This window comes from Microplitis demolitor, chromosome 2 (genome assembly GCF_026212275.2).
Source record: "Microplitis demolitor isolate Queensland-Clemson2020A chromosome 2, iyMicDemo2.1a, whole genome shotgun sequence".
In the NCBI taxonomy this organism is placed as follows: Eukaryota; Metazoa; Arthropoda; class Insecta; order Hymenoptera; family Braconidae; genus Microplitis; species Microplitis demolitor.
In genome coordinates, this window is record NC_068546.1 from 18,543,311 (window position 1) to 18,569,612 (window position 26,302).

At 25.7% G+C, this 26,302-nt stretch overlaps 2 protein-coding genes across 3 annotated transcripts in view; one reads left to right on the forward strand and one right to left on the reverse strand.

Moving 5' to 3' along the window:
- LOC103568478 (phytanoyl-CoA dioxygenase, peroxisomal) overlaps positions 1-26,302 on the reverse strand; it is a 42,778-nt gene that overhangs the window by 10,272 nt on the left and 6,204 nt on the right. The window lies entirely within an intron of this gene.
- On the forward strand, positions 1,049-25,562 carry LOC103568477 (uncharacterized). Its single transcript, XM_008545362.2, has 10 exons — positions 1,049-1,118; positions 20,965-21,137; positions 21,241-21,434; positions 21,528-21,972; positions 22,662-22,910; positions 23,028-23,265; positions 23,392-23,631; positions 24,492-24,629; positions 24,722-24,852; positions 24,933-25,562. Exons 2-10 carry the CDS (start codon positions 20,988-20,990, stop codon positions 25,401-25,403), a joined length of 2,256 nt encoding a protein of 751 aa, XP_008543584.1. The 5' UTR covers positions 1,049-1,118; positions 20,965-20,987; the 3' UTR covers positions 25,404-25,562.

Sequence of the window (26,302 nt, forward strand, 5' to 3'; positions counted from 1 at the left end):
ACATTTTTCGACTAAGACTTTGATTTTTGGAAAACTTTTAACTACCTGCTTTAAGTTGTTAACTTTTATTTGTTAATCACTATTTATTATTAACTTCAAAGTAAAAGATTTAAGTCAGTTTTAATTATAAATATTTTCAAGTTGATTATTGAAACACATCTTAGGTAATTTGCTTGATAGTTCTTTTCTTGTAAATTGAGATGAAAAAAAAATCAAATTGATTTCATACGATTTTGTTTACAAAAACAAAATGTTTTGAGAACAGAAAGAACAAAATTTAAAATAATACTCGGTTATATTTACAGAAGTGATTTCGAAATGTTTGAAAAACATTGTAAAAAACTAATTTTTTTAATAAAATTTTTGTGGTATCCTATTCCCCCGTCTACCCATTTTGCCTCTGCCTAACCTTTACAAAATTTTTTAATTTTTAATAAATATTTTATGTAATTATATATCATATTTCAGGATGAAGAAATAAAAGTAAATTCAGGATAAAAATGCATAACAGAATGAAAAAAAAAATGTACAGACGTCAAAGGGATTGAATTGAAGTGTAGGATTTGTTGGAATGCACAATACAAGCAGTTGCTACATCGTATCACTACTAGCACACTTTACTTCAAAAGTAAAATAAAAAAAATATATAATACAGGTAGCTGATATGTGAGTACATTAAAAAGATATAAAAAATATTTTCTTCTCATACGTCGCTCAAATTGCGCGCGACGCTTCAACATCGTTCCGACGCGTCGGCGTCGTTTTCGATTTGACATCAGCACGTGGTATCAAAGGGGCTATTCAACGTTCACCGGTGGTCTTCTTCGTCAAACCTCGACAAACTACACTCGTCGCTTGGTGTTTATCTATCATTAAAATTTTTTAACTTACACTTTCAACCCTCTTTCAACATTTTTTTTTTTAACATATAAAACTAATATACTTTTATAAAAAATATTTTTTACTGTGATTTTTTTTTAGTGTTTTTAAAAACAAAAAAATTTTACAAACAACAAAAAAAATTAAAATAAAATTGATAAATAATTAACAATGATTATGCTAAAAAGTTCAAAAAAAAAATTAAAATGTTTGAAACAAATCGATGGAATCACTACAAAGTGAGTACTTGTATAATATTTATAATTAAAAATTTTTTTTGATATTTTTATTACATTCATTCAAATTCGAATAATAACAATGCGGATATGGATATATAGTGAAGAAATGAGTTTACGAAGCCAAGCAGACACAATCGATGTACGACGCGTTAATAATTAAGTAGTAAGGTCTACAACCTTTTCTTTTAGACGATCTAGTGAAAATGAGTTTTATTTATATGCAAAAAAAAATGTTAATCCGATTTACCTAATTACGGATTTTTTTTTTTATTATTATTTTTAAAATTCGTTTTTTTTTTTTTTTGTAAAAAAATTTTATTTATTTGATTGATATTGATTAAAATTATTATTTTTACAGTAAATGAAATAATAAAATAGTCTATAAACGCATTTCGCGCTTTTTAGTTCAATGAATCCCATTTCCTGATCATGTTACTGACGTTATCGTGATGACACAATTTATTTAAATTTCCAGCAATGTTTTTTTTTCTTTTTTTATTTCTCTTTATTGACTGGTATGACTAGAATAAATAAACTATAAGAGATAAAAAAAAATATATAGTTTTATAAATTTATTGAGAGCCTCATAAACTTAAAATGAAAAAATTCAAATCATTTATTACGATAGAGTATTGCTTATAGTATAGTTTTGCAGATAAAATAAATATGACATGGTTATATTGATAGCTAGAAAGTATAGAGTAGAGTGTTTTTATAGCCAAGGGTTAAAGTTTGTACTGGGTGAAAGAACGGTAAAATGAAACAAAACTTAATTTTTGGAATGGGGTATTATACTTTGGCACATATATAAAAGAAACTGCATCTCTTGGCCAGACATCAGGGCGTCTCAGTCTGGCGACTGGGATCAGATAGACATTGTGCTGTGCCAAGAAATATTTTATACATCTATATATATATATACATATATATATTTTTTACAAATTTTTGTTCTAAAGTTTTATTATCGCATCGGAGTATCAACTTATACGATAGTAGGGTCAGCTACCAAAAAATATAGTATTTTATTTTGTTTTATTATTTTAAATTTTTGAAACTCGACAAAAAAATAATTTAGAATTAATGAGATCTGGTTACACTGCCAATATTTTTAAATTAATTCGAAGTGAAAAAAAAAATGCCTGCGTATGGTCTAGAGTTTTTGTCAGGCGATTTCGGAGTGAATGTGAATTTTATTTGAATATGTATCCACTGTAATTACGGAGTTTTTATGTTGAAATAGATAAATTATATAAGTATTAATCATTTTTACTCCTCGTATTGTGAAATCTCTTTGTGTAATTTTTTTATGAATAATTAAATAAAACTTTCTTTCGGAATAAATTTTCCTCTGAGGGGATTAAATAAATGAGAAATTATCAGCTCTGTCTTTATTCCGCTTTCAATCAGCGTTTACTTCAACAATTTTTGACAATGTAGATCAAAATGTTAATATAATTTTATCAAATCATTCTAAACATTAATTTCTCTTGATCTATTCAAATTCATGTAGATTTTAAGTATGTTTTTTTTTTTAACTTCCAGACCTCTTTAAAATCAAAATTTGAATTTTTTAGTTTTATAATTTGCTCTTTCTACTATCAGTGGGAGCAGATTCGCATAGAACTAAATAATTAAAAAAGCAGATCATATCTCATTGAAATTATTGTTGCGATCAGAGATATATTATTAGAATTAAATTAATTATTTCCTGTATTATATGCGTAGTTGATTGTAAATCATGTAACTGCAAATGAAATTATATAAATAAATAAATCTTAGATTGCGAAATTTTGATCTCTATAGATTTCAATTATTTTGCGCCGAGAATAAATACGAATAATTTAAAAAATTAACTTGTACTTGGGTAAATGCTTGTAATTAGTTCATTATTTTTTACTTAAATAAATATATAAACAGTAAAAAAACATATGATACTGAACTTAGCCGACGTCTAATAATTTCTTAATTTCTTTCAAAAAGATAAATTATTAAAAAAAACTACTTGAAAAATTACAACTATAGCTTTTTTCATTTTTTACACCCGCATGCTTTTTTTTGCAATCGATTTGTTGGAAAAAAAATCTAAAAATTGTTAATTGTCTGCTAACTTCAGAATCATTAAAAGTAGTGTGTATCTGTGTTAAAACGGTCCGTGTTAAATTTTTTGTATTGATTATTTTGTGTTAAATCCACACATTGTATTACTTTAAAATTAACACAAAATTTATGTTGAAAACTCATTCAATAGTCAGAGAAGAATTATTGAAAAAATAAAAGTTAAATCGACATTTATAAATGTCAGTTTAACATGAAAATTCTTATTAATATATTAAATATACCATTTACTAAAAACTGGAATGTTTATCATACTAAAATCAAACGGATTCAAGTATAGTTATGAATTATTTCATAGAGGATAGAAGCACCATTTGTGGCTACTGCTCTCTTTTTGGACACATAAAACTTTATTTTAATTAATGAAAAAGTATTAAAAATAAATTCCATTGTTATAGAGTGATAAAAGTGTTTTTTTACATATTTGAGGAATTAATTATGTCATTGTGTCTTTTACAAATTATTTCATTTAAATTTTTCGAGTATTCAAAACTGGCCCTAAGATGACTAAAAATGGTACCTCTACCCTAATTTTAAAAATTATTTTTTTGTTCACTAAAAATGTGTTTTTGTTTTTTTAAAAGAAATTAATTGATTTACTATTTATGACTTCTATGAAATATTACGTGATTTTATTTAAATCTTGACTCTTATAAACAAATTACTAACTGTCAAAAATTAGTTGAATGTTAAGCAATAATTTTTATCACTTTTCACAACCTCAAAATGATATAAAAATTAAAAGTTAACATTTTTTTTATGCCGCTACTGATATTTAAAGTGTTTAATTAACTTCTTGTATTGTGTGGACCATTTCTAACACACAGATTATGTTGATTTAAACACAATATTTTTTCATTATATACTTACTAAGATGCCATTTTTGAAATTTTTTTATTTTATGATAAAAGAAATATTTTATTCCTTCATATTAAAATTTATCACATTTTTATAAAAATGTTTTATATTTTTTCTATCACAAAACTAAACTTTCATCAATAAAATTCATAAAAATTCATGAGAAATTATTGGAATTCACGAGAATAAATTCTTATGTAAATTTTTTATAAAAAATACAGGTACTAAATCTCGTTATAGTTTAAAATAATAATAATAATAACAACAATAATTCACGGTAAATTTATAAAACGTACAATAACATAAACTTGCTATGTAAAAATGCAAATTAACAAAACTAAAATATATTGTAATACGAAAGTTTGTTTAAAATTTCCTTTTTTCCCGTTCTGAATATTGTAATTAAAGTATAAAAAAGTTTTTAATGAAAATCTGTCGGTTTCAACCAATTTTTTTTCTTTATTAACTTCCCGCTCAGAAAATTGAAAATTTTCAAAAATTCGGGAAGTTATTGGTTTCGGCCCGATTTTCGAAAATCGAATTTCTATCAGATCTTAACGTTTTGAGGTTTTAGGAAGCCATTCAGACTAATTTCAAGATGATGTCCGAGTGTACGTATGTATGTATGTGTGTATGTACGTACGTACGTATGTAAATATCTGTAATTTTTGAACAGATGAACCGGAGATATTCGGAGATATTACAAAAATAAATTTCTTTCAAAAATATTCTTTTTGAATAACTATTAATATGCTCAATGGATTGATTTCAAAATCGAATTCCTTCTAGAGACATCTTTAGAGAAAAAAATGGTAAAAAACGTTTTTTTTTTTTAATCTTCCAAAAAATTGAATAGATCGATTTTTAGTTGTAATCAGCTCTAGAACTCAATAAATCACGCTGATTGCTAGTGAACATCAAAATCCGTCAATTAGTTTAAATGATATCGACGACGAAGAGCTGAAAAAATAACATTTTATGTCATTTTCCCCGGATAAATCATGATCTAATGTAACATATTCGTGTGTGTATTCGAAAAGCTCATAAGAAAACAATGGCATCCAAAAGTATTTTCGAGTTCAAGGAGCTCGAAAACAGTCAGAAGTTTTAGGGCTGGCCCGCAGGGTCAACCGATATATATAGTTTTTATTTACCATTTTCATCATCGTTTTTGTTTCTTAATTCCAATTGTACGTTTAATAAAAATTTAAAGTCAAAAAAATTAAATATTATCAAGTATTTTTCGAATTTGCGAATAATTTTTTAATAATCAGAAATTGGTAAAGTAAATTATTTTTACCCTAAATTAATATAAATTCATTCACTTTTACTGTTTATTGTTGTAATCATTTTTTTTTTTCAACACAGTACTCTTATATATTAGTAATATTTATCTAAAATAAATGTTTATGAATGCAATAAATATAAAGTATATTTCACTTTACCATATTATCGATCATTTTCCACGGCTATATTATAATAATTTTTTTTTTTTTTTTTTTTTTTTTTTTTTAATAATAAAGAATAATTTTTCATAGAAATTGTATTTTACATCTACACCCCTCAGGATTCATAAACTTTTTTCTATTTTATTACAAGAGAAAATCAGATGGATTAAATTTGAAAAGCGAAAGTTCACCTGAATATTTTTTTTAAAGTTTTAAATAAAAAATTAAAAACAGAGTTTATTTTGAAGTAAAGACCAGCTTTAAACAATTTATAGTTTAAATAAAATTAGTAAACATTAAAAATATTTAAATTTAATAAATGTATCTGAACATTATCCTGCAGTTGAAATCTTATTAGACTACTCAGTAAATTATTAAAATTGTAAATGACAAGGATAAAATAAAAATTACGTAACAGTTGACTATAAAAATTATTTACAGTAAATAAACCAGATATTATATCGTTAAATAAAGTTTCATATAAATAAATAGATGAAAGAAAAAAAAAATACAGTTAAATCAATTAAAGCCTGTATAGAACTTTTGGTACCGATTATGGTAATTTACGAGCACCAAGGGAAAGTTTATTGGATATAAAATTTTCTATAACGGTCCTGTGATCTATATTCACCCACACATTGTTATAGAGTTTATATTGCCACTATTTGTTCGGCAATGAGACACAAATTCATCGCGTGTGAGCTTCGAGCGATCTAATGAAATTTCATGAACACGCACAAATACCAAGTGAGGGTGAAAGAGAAAAGCGAATAAAAGAGCTGACAAAATAATACAGAGACAAAGTAATCGATAAAATCTAAACTATTAGTTTGCTTTGAAAACTCTCGTTATACTTTTCATCGATACACTTAACTTTTCATTTTGTTAAATTTAATTTAAGCCGACAAAATTATTAAATTTTTTTATTTTAAATTCAAAATATTTATTTTTTTTAATGATGACAAACATCTTGTAACAGGTAAAAAATATATTTAAGACTAAAAAAAAAAAATGGCCAGTCATTATCCGTTTGAAATAATCGATAAAAGTAACGATATTGAAAACTCATAGGGAGACTTTACTTGAGGTCTTGTTGAATTATCATGTCAAGGACATGAAATAATAATAAATTACAAATAGTAGACAGTAATACATTTTTAATATATTATTTTATTTATTTTTTTTCTTTGTAAGTTATTGAAATCGATATAAATGAAATTGGATTGTTCAGGTAATAAAAGTAAAAGAAAAGTTAAAGAAATAATAAAAAAATAAAATTCTTTTCTCCGAGTAAAAAATTTACATGGGTAAAAACAAAAAGGAAAATTTAATTTTAAAATATAGTGTGAAACGTCAAAGTTAACTTGAGTGTAAATACTCCCCTTCGATTTATTAAAATTCTATGATGGCCTATAAATTACTTGTCGAAAAATGGGGAAAGTTGTTCCCCTTCTTTATTTTATTTTTTTTTTCTTTAAACACGATGGGTTTTAATAATTTAGTAGTAATAAAAAATTTAGTAAACTGTAATTATGAATAAAAAATTAGTTTACATAAAATGAAAATCAATAATAATTATTAAAATAAAAAAATTCATCTGGCAAATAAATTATCTCGATAAAAAAATAAATTTACCTTTAATAGAAAAAGAAAATTTTTTTTTATTTCCTGGCTTTTAATTTCCTGCAAAGTACTCAAGTACTTTCTTCACAAGATCTGTAAGTTTGTTCTGGCATAAAGGATTTAGTCTTGCGTTCAAATATACCTGTGGAAGTATTGCATAAGAGGAATACGATACGATACGGGAACATGTTAAGACTAGACTAGACTAACTATATACTTCCGTACACTTACATTAGACTTTTAAGGAATAAGACAAAAATAAAAAAGCCGGACATGATTTAAGAAAATAAAAAAATTTAAAAAACAATCAGTATATACGATCCTAAGGTTTTGACTTGAAAAAAACTAGGACATGACCGTTAAAATCGATATTTTAGTCGTCCAGTTTCAATTCGGCACGAGATCAATAAAGTTCCTGAGTCACGGTCTATGAAAATAAACAATACATATTTACATCTAAAAAAAAACAATAAAAAAAAAATGATTTTTATCACCCCTATAAATTATCATATTTATTTTATAATGTCAGGCTTTTAGATCCTGAGTAAGCTCTTTCTCCCTCAAAGCAGCTTTTCCTTTCTCGACAAAATTATTTTAATTCATTAACTTTTTTTTTTTTTTTTTTTTTAATTAAAATATTCACTTGTCATAAAATATTTTATTCATTCCATTATAATATTTGATATGTTGACATTTAATAGTTGTCCAGGAAAGTAGAGAACTCTGATAGGTAATAGAATAATTGATGTACGTAAAACAAATTAAGGGGAAAAATGAGTACTCGTGTTTATTATCTGACTCCTGTTCCTTCACGTCACTCTATCATTAATTGTGACAAGACTAACTCATCTCTTACACAATAATAAAAATAGATAAATAAACAAATAAATAAATAAATAAAAATTACAATAACAACATAAAAAAAATAACAATTTAATTAAGAAAAGGTAGTTATAATTACTTCCGAATCTTAATTAATTTCTATACTATTATAATTAAGAAAGGTATTTTATAATTACATACAAAAAAAATTTTCTTTTACCTATACCACGAGTTAAATGTATGTAAAATAAATATTTTAATAAAAAAAATTGAGCAACGTCAGGATTTTTAATTGTCTGCACATTTAGCATAATATTTTTTTTTTACTATAAAATAATTTAATGAGGTATTAAAAATAATTTTTAATGAAGAGTAGTTCATTTAAATCAAAAGGTAATTAATATAAATTATCTTAAAATATCATATAATAATTTAAGCATAATATAATTACTTGCGTGTTTTGAATCAATTTATTTTCTGAAGTAAAACTCATGTCATTTATAATTTAAAACAAAATTTATTTGAAAACGAACTAGACGATAATCTATACGAAATATATAAGTCGATAGGTCAGATATATGAACCGTGAGTCAAAATAATTATGAGAAATACCACGAATAATTGGGTCACAATAAATTATGCATCAATTTATATTTATAACTTCTATTATGGGATTATTCGATAAAATCACATAATTGATAAAGAAAAAAAAACTAAATGAACCTGGTTTTAATTAATGATTTGACCTTCAATTTAACGAAGCACGATAAATAATTAGTATTATTACCGAAATTCGATAAAATATATATAGTACAAAAACATTTAAGATATTTTTTTTTGCACAACTGAATTGCGAAGCAATGCGATGTGTTCTACTAACGCTTACTTGGTCCCAACTGAATCAATCACGTAAAAAACAATCACACTCGTTTAAATATCCTCAACTAGAACGAAACTCATATAATATGAATAATAATATATTAATGAATAAAACGAACACAATTTTGGGTATTTTTTCAATAATAATGATTGAAAGAAAAAAAAAGTTGTGAAAAAAATCTGTCCGTTAATATATACGGACGTTAGTAAACTCAAAAACTACAAAAATATGCAACCAATTGACCTTTTTTTTTACACTTGAAATCTTTAATAGAAGAACCCTTTGAAACCAACTATCCAAATTCTTCATAAAAAAATTGGCAATTTATGAAAAAAATTTAACTGCCATTTTTTGTCATCATTATTATTATAATAATTTTTTTTTATATAGGAGCACCATCTATTGATGACTTTTTTATACTTCAATTTTTTTGTTCGCACGCCGCAATGCGAAGCATTTGAGTGAGCTTTACTGTCGAATAACCATCGTTTCGCAAAATGCTCGCATGAAATAATTTCAATAACTCAAAGGATTAGTTGATTGTGTACTTGTTAATGATTTTTCGAAACTTTAAAGTCTGATCAATGCGATGATCGATTTTTTTATTAAATGTAATTGTTTATAATTAAAGAAAAATTCTGTTAAGAAATTCATTTTAATGACGTCCATTAAGATGTCTGTGAGAAGTCTGGATGTAAGCCGTCACGAACACTAAATCAACCTAAGTCTTGTTGTTGAAGTTGTCATTCATCCTTTGGATGCATCCTTTTGAATGTCAGCAACCAACTCTATTCTATTTAAAAGATCTCAGTAAAAATCGATCAATTTTCTGAGACTTTTTCTTAAAATTTATCATCCACACGTCTTTCTGTCTATGTTATTCTTGTATGTACTATATAGCCCCCTTTAAAAAAAATTAACCAACTGTTAGTTTATTTATTTATTTAAATTTATTTTGTTTTAAAGGTTAGTTTCTATATTACAACATGAGCATTTGAAACGTGAACTTTTGAACTTTCCAAACATTTTTTTTTTTTTTTTTTTTTTTTTTTTTTTTTTTTTTTTTTTTTTTCATTATTATTAACGAATATACGAAAGTTTTTTTATTTTTATTATACGTGTGTATTATTATTATTTTTTTTATTTTTAAATGGGCGAATGAGTTGTGCTCGTTTGGATTTTTCAATTTTTTTTTTTATTATTAAAAACATTTTTTTAAAAGAGATAACAAAAATAACCAATAGCAATAACGACAGTTATAATTATGAGAAAAATAATAAATCCACATACATAAACAAGACAATCATACATAACTTTTTGAATATATAATAAATCTTCATTATTATCTTCTCTTTCGTCGACTACTAATCTTACGTTACCATTATCGTCATGTTTTATGTATACGTCTTGTTTTTTTTTATTTATGTTTTTCTCTTCATCACGGCTTTTAATATCTGTTTCACTGTCATGATCGTCATCTACACCAGTTTCAACTTCCTTTGTACCAAGATTTATGCGCACTCTTCCGCCTACTCTTGTCGTAGCGATACTACTTCGCATTGAAAATCACTCTTATCAACTTTTAAACCCGGTATTCACACTAGAGATCACGAAAGTATATCTTTTATAAAAAAGTTGAAAGCAAATTTAAAAAAAAAAAAAATTAATACCTAAAATTAACTATTAAAATATAAAAATATAAAATTTATATAATAATAGGAGATTACAAATTACTAAATTTACAAAAATAATAAAAAGCCATAGAATTTTCAAAATTAAATTAAATGCCACTGAACAATTTAATTTACCTTTATTAGTTTCCAAATATAGTTATTTTTTTCAACCAAATTTTAATATCACTGATCATTTATTTATAAGTATTGATTAAAAATATTTAATATGAATTATTGATTAAATTTATATAATCGTATAAAATTATTTCAATTTTTTATGACCTCTAGAGAAAAACGTTTTATAAATAAGCTGGTATAATAAGTAGGCCAATTTTTAGTTATGGATGCATTATCAAGATTAGTTAGATAGTTACGAATTGAAAGCTATCGTTATGAAACTGTTTTTCTTTTTTTTTTTAAGGGTAACAGTCAATTAAATTATAGTATTTATATTTGTATATAAATTAAAAAATAAATCAGATAAAATGAACATTCAATTTTTTAAAATTAACCTGCAATTTTTTTCGTACTAAATATGCAGAATGAAGCACATTTATGGCCGTAAAAAAAGTTTTTGCAGCTTTAGTTTAATTTTTTTTAACGGTACACTTGACTCAGCGGATTAAATAATCACCCAAATAGTAAAATGACGTTTTAATTTAATGAGTTTTAAATTTATGAGTTTTAAATTTATTGAGTTCCTATTTATGATTTGGACGTCTCACCAACATCTTAAAGAAGTCTTTAAGAAGTTCTCAAGATGTCGAATGAGCCACCTAGTGAACTCAATAAGACGTCTTTAAAAAGAGTTCTTTTTTCTGACTTCACAAATAAGGCTTCAGTATGAATTTACCCTGACGTCTTTAAGGAGCTCCTAATTTTGACTTCATAAAGAAGTTTAAAAAAGAATACATTTAGACGTCACAAAACTGAGTCTTATTTATGGAGTCTTCAAGAACTCTTAATTAAGAGTTCTTAAAAATGACACCTTTAAGAAGTCACTTCTTATAGGACTTCTTGAAAACGCCTTCAAAAAGACGTCGCAAAGCAGTCATTTCGACTTGAATGCTGTCTGGGTATACATTGTAAAACAACAAAGTGTAAGTCCATGCTATCCTGATGTCAAAAGAAAAACATCAGAGTTATAATAAAAATAATTATGATATTGTTCCAAATACTTAATTTGGTAAGTGATGAAAAATGTATGCAATTTGTTCTGTTTAATAAAAGTGACATTTTTTATTTTGCATAGGTAATAAATTTTTTTTTATCTCCATTAACGATTATTTCATAATTCTATCGAAATGTTATTATTATTTTTTTTATAGCTCTCAAAATACTTATATTCACATCCTTACACTAAAAAATCCGGAGTGAATTCGGATTTTAATTAAATCCGAATTCACTCCACCACTTGGAGTTCCGGAGTTTAAAAAAAAATCACGTCGCATGCGGAGTGAATTGGGAGTCTTGTTTAAGCGGAGTGATTGCGGAGTGACGCAGATTTTATTTCACTCCCAATTCACTCCGGTCCAGAGTTTTAACATTTAAATGAATTTATACTAAACTTTTAAACAGTCTGTGTGCGCAAGTGCGTGTGTGGGCGAGTTCGCGTGCGTGTGCGTATGTGCGAGTGTGTGTGTGCGAGAGCATGTTTGTGTGAATGTGTGCGGGTGTGTGTGTGTAAGTACGTATGTAAGAGTGTGCGATTACGTGTGTGTGTGCGTATCAGCTGATCAGTAATGTAATACACGAGTTTTTACTTCGATTTTATTTAGTGGAGTTATTTTTTATTTATAATATTTTCAAAACTCCTCTCCAGAATGAATTTCACTGGAATTTCAATGGAAAAAATAACGGAATTAATGCAAAATTGATATTTTTAAAAGTTGTATCTACTTATTTAATAAAGTAAGAATACGACGATTTACATAATATAGTGTTGACGCTGAAATATAAAACCAAATTAAATTATTACATTATTATACCTTTTATATTTAAATTTTAAATATCCGTTATTTTTTCTTTATCAGTTTTTTCACTTTATTTATGAATAAAACAAGAGCAAATTGAAACAAAGAATATAACAACATTAATTCGTAAATTTTTTATTTTCAAATAAAATTAGAACGACCCTAAAATACCTTCCATTGATCATAATAAAGCTTTTTCTTTTTGAGTTCGTCCTATTTTTTTTAAATTTATGAATAAAAATATTTTGTCTCAAAAAAATATTTCGCAGCAACTTTCCAAAATAACAAAAATAATTTAATTATTTATATAAGTCCTAAAAACTAATAATACTACCAGATAATTCATTTTTGTTTTCAAAATATTTATTTTTTTATTTATTCAACGAAAAAAACAAATTGAAAAAAAAAATCATTTTTCAATTGTTTTCATATATAAAAATCTATAGCAAAAAATGAGTAAAACTGTACTTCAATAATTATCAAAAAAAAAAGAAAAAAATTTCAATTTTTTAATTAATTACAAAAGTTTTAAACATGAAACAAAATAGAGTCACCCTTCTGCATGTTTACCGGAAATTTAAAAATATTAAAATCTAAAATACAATTTTGTTAAAAAAAGTGGAGCATTTTAATCACATAATTATTATTCTTTGTATTGTACTTATTAGATTGAAATATTAAAAATAATGTTAATTAATAAATACAGATTATTGCGCCAAGATATTTTTTTTTCTGTGTGATATTAACTCAACTTTTGATTTTTTTTTTGAATTTTCAAAAATTTAAAAAACGTTCTAAAAAAATTTCTTCATTCCCTAATAGAAATGAAATCGAGTTTTTGTCTGGTAACTGGCCAGTTTTACTAGACTTAAACCAAAAACTGGCCAGTGGGATATCGAGTTTTTGTCAAGTAACTGGAACTGGCCAGTTTTACTAGAGATCCAAGAGAAACATGGCGGCTTTGAAAAAACTGTCACTTTAAGATTTTAAGTTTTGAGGTCATTAAAATTATCAGTTCCTCGGAAAAATAAAATGATTTTCTAAAAAATACCCAGACAAATTAAAAATTAATTCAAATTAATGTATCTTTCTCCAAATTATTCCAAAAAATTATGTGCGATAGATAAATCTAACCTAAAGCATAGATATATATAGATCAATAAATAAATACTGACCCGCATTGACAGATATTAAATTCATCATTGATTCCATTTTTTAATGTGTATATTATTAATTATTTATCATAAAATTATTTACATATTAACGTAAACATTAAAAAATGGAGGTTAAACAGAAAATAAATAAACACACACATACACACTAGTACAGAAAATATATTAGTGTGACCAATGTGTACGCCTTAGTTGTAGGTGACGAGATTCCTAGTTTTTAGCCGAGATCGCTGGCCAGTTACTGGTCTGAAATCGAGTAAAGTCTAGATTATTTCTACTAGGGTTGTGTCACGTTTTGAAGTTTAGGATAGTCAACGCTTTATCAAGAATTTTTTAACTTCCCGCTAAGAAAATTGAAAGTTTTCAAAAATTCGGGAAGTTATTGGTTTCGGTCCGATTTTCGAAGAACGAATTCCTACCAGATCTTGACGTTTTGAGATTCTAGGAAACTATTCTGACTAATTTCAAGATGATGTCAGAGTGTATTTACGTTCGTACGTACGTACGTATGTAAATACCTGTATCTTTTAAACGGGTCAACCGATTTTGATCTTTAAGGTGTCATTCGACGCGACTTGTTAATATCTAGAAGCTGTGAAAAATTGAGCTTGATCGATCAAGTGCGATCGAAGATATTCCAAAAATAAATTTTTTTCAAAAATATTTTTTTCAGATAACTTTTAATGTGCTCAATGGGTCGATTCTAAAATCTAATCAGCTCTAAAACTTACAAGCCTCGTCGAATGCCACCCCAACCATTAAAATCGATTCATTCGTTCAAGAAAACCCGAAAACGAAAGAATTCAAAAAAAACTTTTTTTTTTTTTTGTCAAAAAAAAATGGTAAAAAACATTTCTTTCGAAGACAACGACATACAAAAGTATTTTGTATTCACGTATTCACAACAATATTTTCGAGCTTAAGGAGCTCGAAAATAGCAGGAAGATTTGGGGCTGGCCCGCAGGGTTAAACGACAGACCGATTTTTTTACACGGGATAAATATATAATAAATTTTCCATATCTAAAAAGAAATTGAATTAATAGTTGGTTTTAATTAAGAGCTGATAACAGATTTGATGAAGATTAAATTTACTTTTTAGCATATAACAATTAATCATAACAAGACCTTCGAAAAATGAGTTGAGAGCGAGAATATTATACCGCAAATTAATTAAAATCTCCTAACGAGCACGACTATGCTGATATTGGTATAAATTTATTATTAACTTTACTTTCATGAAAGATTTTCATAGTCATTATGTAATATAATCTTCTATTAAATTTAATTAATATCATAATCGATAACTGTATCTATTTGCGCGAATATTTATTTAATTATCTATTAGAACATAAAAATATTTTTTTCTGTGCATATAAAAAGTTTCGGTGACTAAAATAAAATGAAAACTTTTTTGTGGTCAACAAAATCTCAAAGGAAATTGCTTGTTATGAATTTCTAATGTCTGGAAACGCATTTGTGAAAAAGAAAAAAAAATCAAGTAACTTTTGATGACATAGTAAAAAAATATTAAATTTAAACTACTTGTTTTTTTTTTGTAATGAAAAATAAAATTTAGTTAAAATACAAGTAAACTTTAGCAATTCAATAAATTTAACAATAAATACTTATTTTATCGCACAATTAATAAATTTATTTAGTCGACAATATATTTTTTTTATTCTATTGGGAAACAAAAAACAATTTTTAAGATGCTGATAAAATTTTATGTAGTAAATCGAAACTATTAATGGCACTGAACAAGCTTTCAAGCCATTCAGGGCGATCGATTTTGCTACAACCCCATCAGTCGTGTTCCGATAGAGAAATGATTCAGCTACTAGATCACATTCGTGCGAATTCCATACAATATGATTGTTTAGAAAGTTATTAATGATACAGTATTATAATATTAAGTATATTTCAATGAAGAGAATATTAACTTACTATACGATTTAACAATTTTTATTCTGTAGAAATATAAAAACTAACTAAACATATGCATTAAATACTCTACAGCATGCAAAAATTACAATCTGCTTAGTGATTTCAGTAAATCAGGTGAATAGTGTAGTATTAAGTACCATACAGTAACTAAAAATTACGAAACGGTTAGTAATTTTCCGAAAGCAGATCGTTATAATTAACAATTAGTACACGGAAAAAAATGATGCTCAAAATTTTAATAGTTTATAGTTTATTTTCGACTTAAAATTAGCATATTCGATACTAATGTCAATCCAGGATCATTATATATATTACAAAATGGCTATTATTTATATTAAAATTTGATGCACATAGAAGAGCAAAATTTGTAATTTCGAATATTACAATTAATATGAAAAAGAATCGATAAATTAGTATCTACAGTTATTATTATTCAAATAAACATAGAAAAATTTTAAAAATGAGGGACCGAAAAATTAGTAAACGTGCATATTACTATATAAAGATCTAGTAAACGAATTTTTCATTTTATTTGATATATGTATATAACAAATTAATTTATAATAATGAATAAATATAATTTTATATTAATTATTAGTCAACGAAATAGAATTTATAAAATAAGAGTTAAAAGTTTTCGGTATTTTTATGAGCAAAAAATCAGTATCTAGTATACTAATTTTTAATTTTATTATTTACCACTTATTCGATTTACGTATATTGTAAATTAATTTATAATGATGAATCAATGATATTTTAAGCTAATAATTGATCAGTAATATCGAATTTATAAAATACAAGTTAGTAACTTTTGCAATTTTCGGCTGGAAAAATTAGTATTTAAGATACCAATTCTTAAGTTGAGCAATCATTACTTTTTAATAGATTATGCCATAAATTAATAAACTTTCACTAATAAGTCACGTATTGTACCTAAAAGTAATAATATTTACTTACTTTTTGAAATAATTGATAGTAGTTCTTAGGAATCTAAAAAAATTAGTAAACTACTTTGCATTAAGCACATAATAGTACTAATTATTCATAACAGATTCCACTTTTTACTATTATTTATTAATTTTTAATATTCTGTTGCTTCCGTGTAGAGATAGCGTAGACGAATATGTATTACAAGTTCAGATATTTCTTTCAAAAGAGGCATTGAACTGACTAACTGAAGACAGGATTCATACGCGGGAGATTAGGGTTTAAATCTCGGTCAAGTCAAGTGATTTTCAAATATCAAAATTGACACCAACCCTGATACACATGTCACTGATCATAACAACAACAATAATTATTATTGAAATGGTTCAATAGTAATAATAAAGAGTTGAAAAACTAATAAAAATTTTATTTTATTTGATTCCATTCTAATATAGTAAAATTTATGATAGTGGATAATAAATTTCATTAAAAATACAGAAAGGTTTACTAATGCAGTTTGTATTTACTAGTATACGTAAATAATAAAAATGACTAAATATAAATAAAAGTTTGATTCTCAAGATAGTAAAAATTACATCAATAGTGTTGGAAGTTTATAATATGATTTTAATAATTTTAACTCATATTTTTTACTAAAGTTCCCTATGTTTTCTTCTCTACATAAGGAAAAAAAAAAGGAAAAATTTACTCGAACACAAGGGAAAATAAGTTTAATCCAAGCCCTAGAAATTTTCTGTATAGTCACTAAGACACATCACGTTTTATGTTAATAATACATTGTCTTGGGTTTAAAAGAAGTAAAATTTTATCAAGCTAAAAGCTGCTCGTCACTTTAAATATTTTCTCACGTTTAATAACTTTTGTTGTAGGTTTACGCAATATTTATAAAAAAACTTTTTTAAGCTAAATTTAGTATACAATTCACTTGCTTATTTTTTTTTCTTCACTCTAAATCTTTTTTATTCGATTTATTATTTCAATAAATATTTAAATGTTTACAAAAAACAATTTAATTTAATTAAAAATATTAAAATAATTTTAATTTGATGGACATTTATTAGAACTAAATTTTATATTTTTAGAACTAGAAAAATAATTTCAATTAAAAATAAAAACTTAAGGATAGATATTTATTACAAAATAAATGTATAATGACTTATTTAATATTCATAGTAATTTTTTATATTAATAATTTAAAATCGATGGCTAAAAGTTCTGATGCATTAAACGAAATAACGCGTTAAGTATTTACAGTCCTATTCTATAGCACTAGAGATGATTTGATAGTTAACGTGGTCTCTCTGGCAGTATTATAAAATTTTTAATGGAAAACTAATAAATTACGCATTTATTTTTCGACTTTCAATAAAAATAATTTCTATTTAAAATAAATAAAAATAATATGTCTTTATTTTTAGCATTGCTAGTATTCTTTACAATTAATATTTTACACTGACCATAATAAAGCATGTATCATACTTAAAAAAAATTATTTGTAGTCAAATTTATTTTTTACATATTTACAGAATTCTCTTTTGAAGCTTTCTAGTATTTTCTGATTTTTTGAACTTACAGGAAGATCGTTACATAATTTAAATCCTTCATAAACAATACTCTTTTTAGCAGTATTAGTTTTGGTATTTTTATATCAATTAAGTTTCCACCACGCGTATTGTAGCTATGTTTACTATTTCTAAGAACAAAATAGTCATTTAAATATTCAGGAATAAGATTATTGATCATTTTATATATAAGTATACACCTATTGAATATTACACGTTGTTTAATACGTAGCCACCCCAAAGTTTCTAGCATTAATTTGATATTTGTGTATTTCTTTACCCCTAAAACTAATCTCATAGCTCTGTTTTGGACTTTTCGCATTTTATTCATTTCATCTTGACTATAATTAAACTTTAAGGTATTACAGTATTCAAAATGTGGTGCTATCATAGATTTGTATATGATATTTTTTGTGTAATTACTCACTGAATTGTTTATTCAGTATAGTATATTTAATTTTTTAGCAACTTTGCTTATAACATAAATTGTATTATCCTTAAAAGTTAAATTATTATCAATAATTATACCTAAAGATTTTAATTTAGAAACATCTTGAACTTTTATATAACACTGCATTTATTTCTTATGTTACTTCTTCTTTGATCATGTAAAATAGAAAATACTGTTTTCTTCATATTCATTTTTAATTGATTCTTTTTAGTCTAATCACACAAAATTTTTAATCCATTTAATTTAATTGCTATTTCTTTGAGGAATTTACTAGCAAAATATAAACACATGCCATCAGCAAACAATTTACATACTGTTCCTAGATTTTAAAATTTTTTAATCACAACATTTACGTAAATAATAAACAACAGTGGCTCAAGTTCAGAACCTTGTGGGACACCATGTTCTACTTTAATTTTTTCAGATACGGTGTTATTAAACTTAACTTTTAGTTTCCTGTTATTAAGGTATACATATTTAAAATAAAAATTTAATAACTAATGAAGTAATTGCTTATTGAAAAATAAATTTTTTATCGTTCATGAAAATATTTTTTATTTTAAATAGATATTTATGGTTTTGAAAATTTTTAAATTAAAAATAAAAAATAAATGGCTTATAAAAGGGTCCATGCTGTAAAATAAATAATGTACATACTTACAACCCTTTTTAGATAGAAATAATTCAATCATTTTTTATAATAAAAAAAAAAAAAAATAAAAAAAAAAGTTATTAACTTGAAAAGAGCAAAAGCAAAAAAATAACATCAAAGACACTAACTATCCAATAAAAATAATTTTTCACTTTGATAATTTTTTATCCAACTGAAATCTTCTATATCTGTAATATTTTTATAGACACACACACACACGCACATATATATATATATATTGAGCTTAAATTCAGTCAGGTGTAATTGAACACTCGAATAAGATTTCTACCAAAGCGGATAAGAGAAATGAACAAGATTTCATTTTATTAAAAATTTTTATAAAACCATAATGTATAAGGAATAAAAATTAATTAAAATAAAATATATAAAAATTTTTTTTTTACTAAATCAGGCTCACACTGTAAAAAATCGGGAGTGAATTCGGAGCGATTACGGATATTATTTAAATCTGAATTCACTCCGTGTCTTTGAGTTTCGGAGTTCAAAATAAAATTACTCCACATACGGAGTAATTTCGGAGTTTGTCTTTTCAGCGAAGTGATTTCGAAGTGATCTGAATTTTATTTAAATCCACATTCACTCCGAGAGGATTAAATAAATAGACAGTTATCCGGACCGCATCTACTCTATATTTAATCCGCGTTCACTCCGCTAATTTTTTACAGTGCATGCTTCAACTGCAAATAAATAAATAAAAAATACCCGTTTGTATTTCTACGCGTATTTTTACTCCCGCGTACATTTCAATTAAGACCTTTTATTTGTTTAATCCGTTTATTTTTAATTCTGAATTACGTTATATTTATGCAATCGATGGAAGAATGTGATACAATAAAAATTAATCAAAGTAACTTTCCATTCGAAGTTAACTTAAATCAGTTAAAATTTGTTATTTTAATTGATAAATTATTTTTCACTCTATTTTATTATGTATTTTTAATTGATTTTTTAGGATATTGTTTATGATACACATCTACACGCAATAGTAGAACGTTTAACATAAATTTATTATATTAAACAAGATGTAAATTCTCAAATTCCGCGCTCTACTTCAACTGTAATATAACAAAATTATATTTTACATTTGCAAAGTAATATTATTTACAACATAGTTTGATTTATTAGGCCAATGAATTTGCTCAGTTAGTGAAGATAGATAGAATATGCTTTCACAACCTTTATATATATATATATATATATGTATACACATCGAGTGTCTCATTATTAATTCTAATAAGCGCGTGCGCGAATTGAACGCAAAGAGACTCCAATATATATCCATACATATACATAAATATATACGTATGTACGTTGACAAGTCTATTGTCTATTAATAGTCGATAATGGAACTAGCGTATCGACGGTGTAACGTAATTACTTGAAAACAATATACTTTTACTTGTAAATGCAAGCAAGCTTTATCGACATTGATAGCAATAGAGTTAAAAAAAAATAGTTCGGCTGTCAATATTCATCAGTTGACAATATGAATACCAAGTCATATCAAAACTGTTGGAAAAGTATACTAGCTGACAGCCAGAATTTAAATTAAATAACATAAGAAATAAAGTTTTGTTTATTTATGATTGTCAACTCTAATCCAGTCACTTTATCGCGTGTATGCCACTTTAATTATTTATGTATTTATCTGAGTAATTTCAGGACAATTTCAGTTAACAAAATGGATGTTAATTTGTTTAAGGATAATATTAATGAATAAAATGGATGAAAGATTGCGTTGAGTCGCATCATCGTGCTGGAGGAAGTAGAGGAATGGGCCCTTGGGCCTTTGGAATTCCAATTGTCCTTGTTTCCGCTCTTGGTCTCCTTCTTAATGCTTATGTCCTGTTAGTTGTCCTTGGCCTCGGCAAGCAGGTTAATAAATTAATCTTTATATGTTCAATTTTCTTCATTATATTGTTTAATATTAAATAGGACCAGCTTCTTTATTTATGTATTTAATTTTATTATAAAACAGATTCAACAACAAACTTCTAATACTCTTCTATTAATTCATCTCGGAGCTGTTGAATTTGCACTCTGTTTTGTATTACTAGTATTTACAACTGGTCCTTGGACAATTCCCGGTTCTTGGTGTGCAGTACATGGTTTTCTGCTTACTTTACTTCATCCAGTTGCTTTGTGGACCGTCACTGGACTAAACTGTGATAGGTATTAATAAATTTTTGAAAATTCATTTTTTAAATTGACACTCGACAATTTATTGTGATTATTATTATTATTATTTATTAAATTTTAATCCAGATATTACGCGATAGCAGCTCCTCTTCATTACACAGCAGTGGTATCACCGCGAAGAGTAATCCTGGGATTAGTTGGAGCGTGGATTGGTGCATTTATTTTATGTCTACCGCCATTTTCGGGTTTAATTGCGCCATACAAATACAGCCAAGATTTTGGATGCTGTATTCCAGCTTTTACTAATGAAACATGGACTATTGCTGGTGTTGTTTATACAAGTGTTTATTTATTTGTTGGTTTAGTGTTACCGGCGATACTTATAACAGCTTGTAATATTCGGGTACTCGGAATTGCAAGATATCATCGACACCGAATAGCAAGTGCTATTTATGAAGTGACATTGAGTGCACAAGTTACAATAACACATCAAAGAAATCCATTTTTTATACCAACTGTTACTTCACCTTCTGCTGGTGGGCCACCTAAATTTCATAGTGCGGCTAGTACTGTTAGTAATAGTAATTTATAAAATCATATTTTTTATAGAATAGGTTTTTTATTTGTGTTATTAATTTAATTTTTAATATTTTTTAAATAAAATATATTTTTATTTATTATTCATTTTTTTCTTTTTTATTTTTTCCTTTTAACCCGCGTAAAAAAATATATACAGTAGAACCTCGTTATAAGACTGAGTTTCTCTCTCAAACTATCGTGATATCTGGTTTATAAAAAAGACAATGATAGTCTTATAACGAGGTTCGACTGTATGTGAAAATTATATGCCACATATATTACATATATGTGTGCGAAAAATAAATATGTTCGATTACTTTTGCGTATATCTTCACATATATGTTGACATTTATGCGGTGATATCTATGTTGTACAAATATACATGTTCAAGCACAAAAACAATATATCTCATAGCTATTTCATATATATAAATATCCGTGCGGGAAATTTCGTTAAATAAACTTTTATTATGATTATTATTATTATTATTATTATTATTATTATTATTATTATTATTATTATTATTTTTAAGTTTTATAACAACTTTTTTTCTTACTTTTGTTATTTACAACTGCAATTATTATTTAAATGATAAGTCCAATAACTTTAGTAGAGGTTGATAAGTATGAATGATATTCCGATATCTAAAATAATAAAAATATTCCGTCAATATCCTTAAAGGTGATGCAATTAGTTGGATCAGTCTATCTACTTTATTTCCCTTACTGCGGTATCATCCTATGGGAAGCTTGCACTGCAGCGAGTCATAGCCGTCTTCACTTACATCCAAGATTCGCGTCCTTGGCCTCACTTTTACTCGCTAGTTCACCGCCGATTAACGGTTTATTATACGGCCTCAAGTCACGAACAATACGACGTTCTGTCCAGAATTATTGGCGAAAAAAAGTGACCAAATCGGAATTGCAGCAGGTATAATAATTTTTTATAAAATTTACTTTTTAATAAACAGAAAAATATTTTATAAAAAAAATTTTTATCGATTATTGTCTATTTATTTATTGTATATTTTTTAAAATTAAATTTCAGGAAATTCAAGCAAGAACCCCAAGTGTTGCAGGTTCCCGTCGCCCATCAGGAAGTGGACCAGTCTCTCTGTTTCCGTTTCCGCCACTTCAGCGTCGTCTGAGCGAAGCTTTACTTAATTTAGGAACAAATTCAAGAGCTGGTGGTGGTTTCGAAAGTGGTAATATTGGGGCATTTAATTGCAATCGTTTACAACCCGCTGCATCTTGTAATACACTACGGGTACCTACAAGTGAATCAAGTAATTATCTTTCTAATAATCTTAACTAGTTCTCTAAAAAAAACTATATCTTTTTTTTCTTTCTTTTATTTATTAAAAATTCTGTAACGATTTTTGTCATAAAAATATTTTATTTTTAAAATAAAGACGAGAGCAATAGACTAGTAAGAACAAGTGCAAGTACAGCAAGTCTAATGGGTTATCGTGATTCCACAAGTACAATAAGAGAATCATCATTATTTCGTGATTCTATAGATACATCAAAGAGAAGTCCAATAATACTTATAACACGCACACATAGTGTAGAAATACCAGATGGTGGTAGTAGTCCAGTTCTCAAACGATCTTGCATCGCCTCAGGAAATTTTGGTACTATTGTAACTGACAGTAAGTTACTCAAAGTTTATATATTTGTATATAAATAAACGTTACTATATGTCTTCGCCCACTTTACTGAACGTCTAATTAATTTAAAAGAAAAATATATGTATAAATTTTTTTTTTATTACAAATTTACATTTCAAAATTATTCTAAAAAAATTACAATTTGGCTCAACTAAATCAGGTGTAACAAAAATTTAGTAACTAAGCTAAATTCTCTTTTTTACAAAATAAGGTTCCAATTGCAATTTACACGGAAAAAAATTTCCTGTTGCTGCAACAGGAACAAATCCTGTTGTAGCAATAGAATTTTCCTGTAGCTGCAACAGGAGGCAGTCATATTGCAGGAACAGGAAATTTTTTTCCGTGTAAAATAATAAAAAAAAAAAATTTCGACATATCTTTAAATAAATTGATCCTTTAATTATTTTCTTTACAACTTTAAACTATCAAGGACACATTAATAAGCCTCAAAGCTTTTTCTGAAATTTTCTAAAATTTTTTTTATAAAATTATTAGTTTCACTACGAATTCTATTTGGAATTAAATTTATAGAAGAGGTTCCGGCTCAATGAAAATGCTATCGAGGAAAAATATACTTTCTTTATCCTCAATACGATAAAACTTCTTTTTTTTTCTTTCATTTTTGAGTAAAATAGAGTATCTTAAAAAAAAATTTTTTTTTTTTTTAAATATTTTTAAGAAATACCTATGGTGATTCATATGTAAATATTAATTGAAAAATACGATTTACAATTTAATAGTCAGAGAATTAAAAAAAAAACATGATCGTATAAGTATATTTAATGTGTAAATATTAAACATACATGTAAATATTAATGCAGACGTAAATTATATTTAAATAGAGAGACGCTGGCGTCATATTAGTACTGGAAGTGATAGTAGTACAGGAAGCAGTGATGCTAGTAGTATTTGGACAACGGGAATAGCTCATAGAGCTGCTAAAGGAAACGTCAAAAACTCTATTGACAATTGGCCAATAGGTATTTTTATTTTATTAGATCTCAGAATATATTTAAATTTTAAAATCCAATTACTGTCTATTTAATTTTTTATATTTATGTTTACTCTTTAGCTATTCGTCATGTGCCATTAGGAATATTATTTAATGGATTACGCGCTAGTAATAATAGTGAAAGTAGTGATACAACAGATACAACTGCAACAACAACAACATCAACATTACCGTCCAAAATAATTTCAATCGTAAGTCAAAATTTTAATTGTTTTTTGGAAATGGAGTAAATATTTCACGGTTGATTTTTTTTTCTTTCAATCTTTTACAGGCACAAGAAACCCAAAGCATAAATAATAAAAGTGATGAAAAGCCAAAAGTTGAGCGAAAAAATAGTGAAGAGAAAAGTGAAAGTGAGTCAAGTTGGGGTAGTATTGAAGAAAAAGGATCGAATGGTATAAATGAAGATGATAATAGTGAAAAAGAATTTGTAGAAAAAAATGAAGAAAATTTTGTTGAAGAAAAAAGAGGTGAAGGAGAAAAAGTTGAAGAAAAAGAAGAAACGGAAGATGACGAAAATGAAGAAGAAGAAGAAGAAGAAGAAGAAGAAGAAGAAGATGATGAAAATAGTGATAGTGGTAATGATAATAGTAAACAAGAAATAGATAATGAAGTTGTAAAAAAATGTAAGAAAAGGCGGAAAGAAAAAATGCGTACGCAAATAATTAATGATGAAAAAAAAATAAATGAAAATAATGATAATATTAAATTAAGACCACTTCTTACAACTTTGTCATCTTAATTATTTACTTTTAATTATCTTTTTGTCTACTACTTCTGTTGTCATTATAATTAATACATATTATCATTTATATTTGAATAAAAGATTATTAAAAGCAAATAATAATTAAAATAAACCGAAGAGTAATTAATCATTGACTTTGTGAATTAAAGAATAACATATCCCGAATATACACAATTATATTTTTGTACTTTTAATCCATGACATTTACAAATAAATAAAAAAATATATACTATATATACGTATTGATAACACACAATCAGAAAATTGTAAAACAAATCAATTGATAATAAAAATATAAAAATACGTATAAAAAAATAAATTAGATTATTTTAAAAAGAGACCTTAATAAAAAAGTTTTTGTCCTCAATGTTTGTTGGACCGAAAAAAATGAAATTTGAAATAATATAATATACAATATAAATGTATGTGATTTGTTATAGCTTTTGTGTATATATGTTTTTATTTAATGTATATATGTATTTTATGTGTGGTAGTATGAGCAAAATGTGTGAATTGACAGTAAAAATTTACTAGTATTCAAAAAAAAAAAAAAATAATAATAATATAATGTAATGATAATTACTATTCGAAAATTAAATAATCAACATGGCGATCAAATGTCTCGACTAAATTATATATTTTACGTGAGACAATATAAATATATGATATGTTAACAACTTAATTAAATAATTAATTAATTATAAACGTTGACTATTAATTATCTCGTGTGACAATCGTTCAACTGATGTATGCTAAACAAATATATATTAAATTAAATAAAAAAAAAAAAAAAAATACAGTAGCCGTTGGAATTGACGAAAATGTTTTTTTGTTAATTATAAATTTTAAAATATATGAATAATAATACTGTCAAGCAAATTAATTATAACGGCTTA

Excerpts from the sequence above, each read along its gene's own strand:
- LOC103568477 (XM_008545362.2), top strand. The coding sequence starts at position 20,988 with ATGAAAGATTGCGTTGAGTCGCATCATCGTGCTGGAGGAAGTAGAGGA. Across the intron at positions 23,266-23,391 it reads GGTACCTACAAGTGAATCAA|ACGAGAGCAATAGACTAGTA; the intron begins GTAATTATCTTT and ends TTTAAAATAAAG. Across the intron at positions 24,853-24,932 it reads CGTCCAAAATAATTTCAATC|GCACAAGAAACCCAAAGCAT; the intron begins GTAAGTCAAAAT and ends AATCTTTTACAG.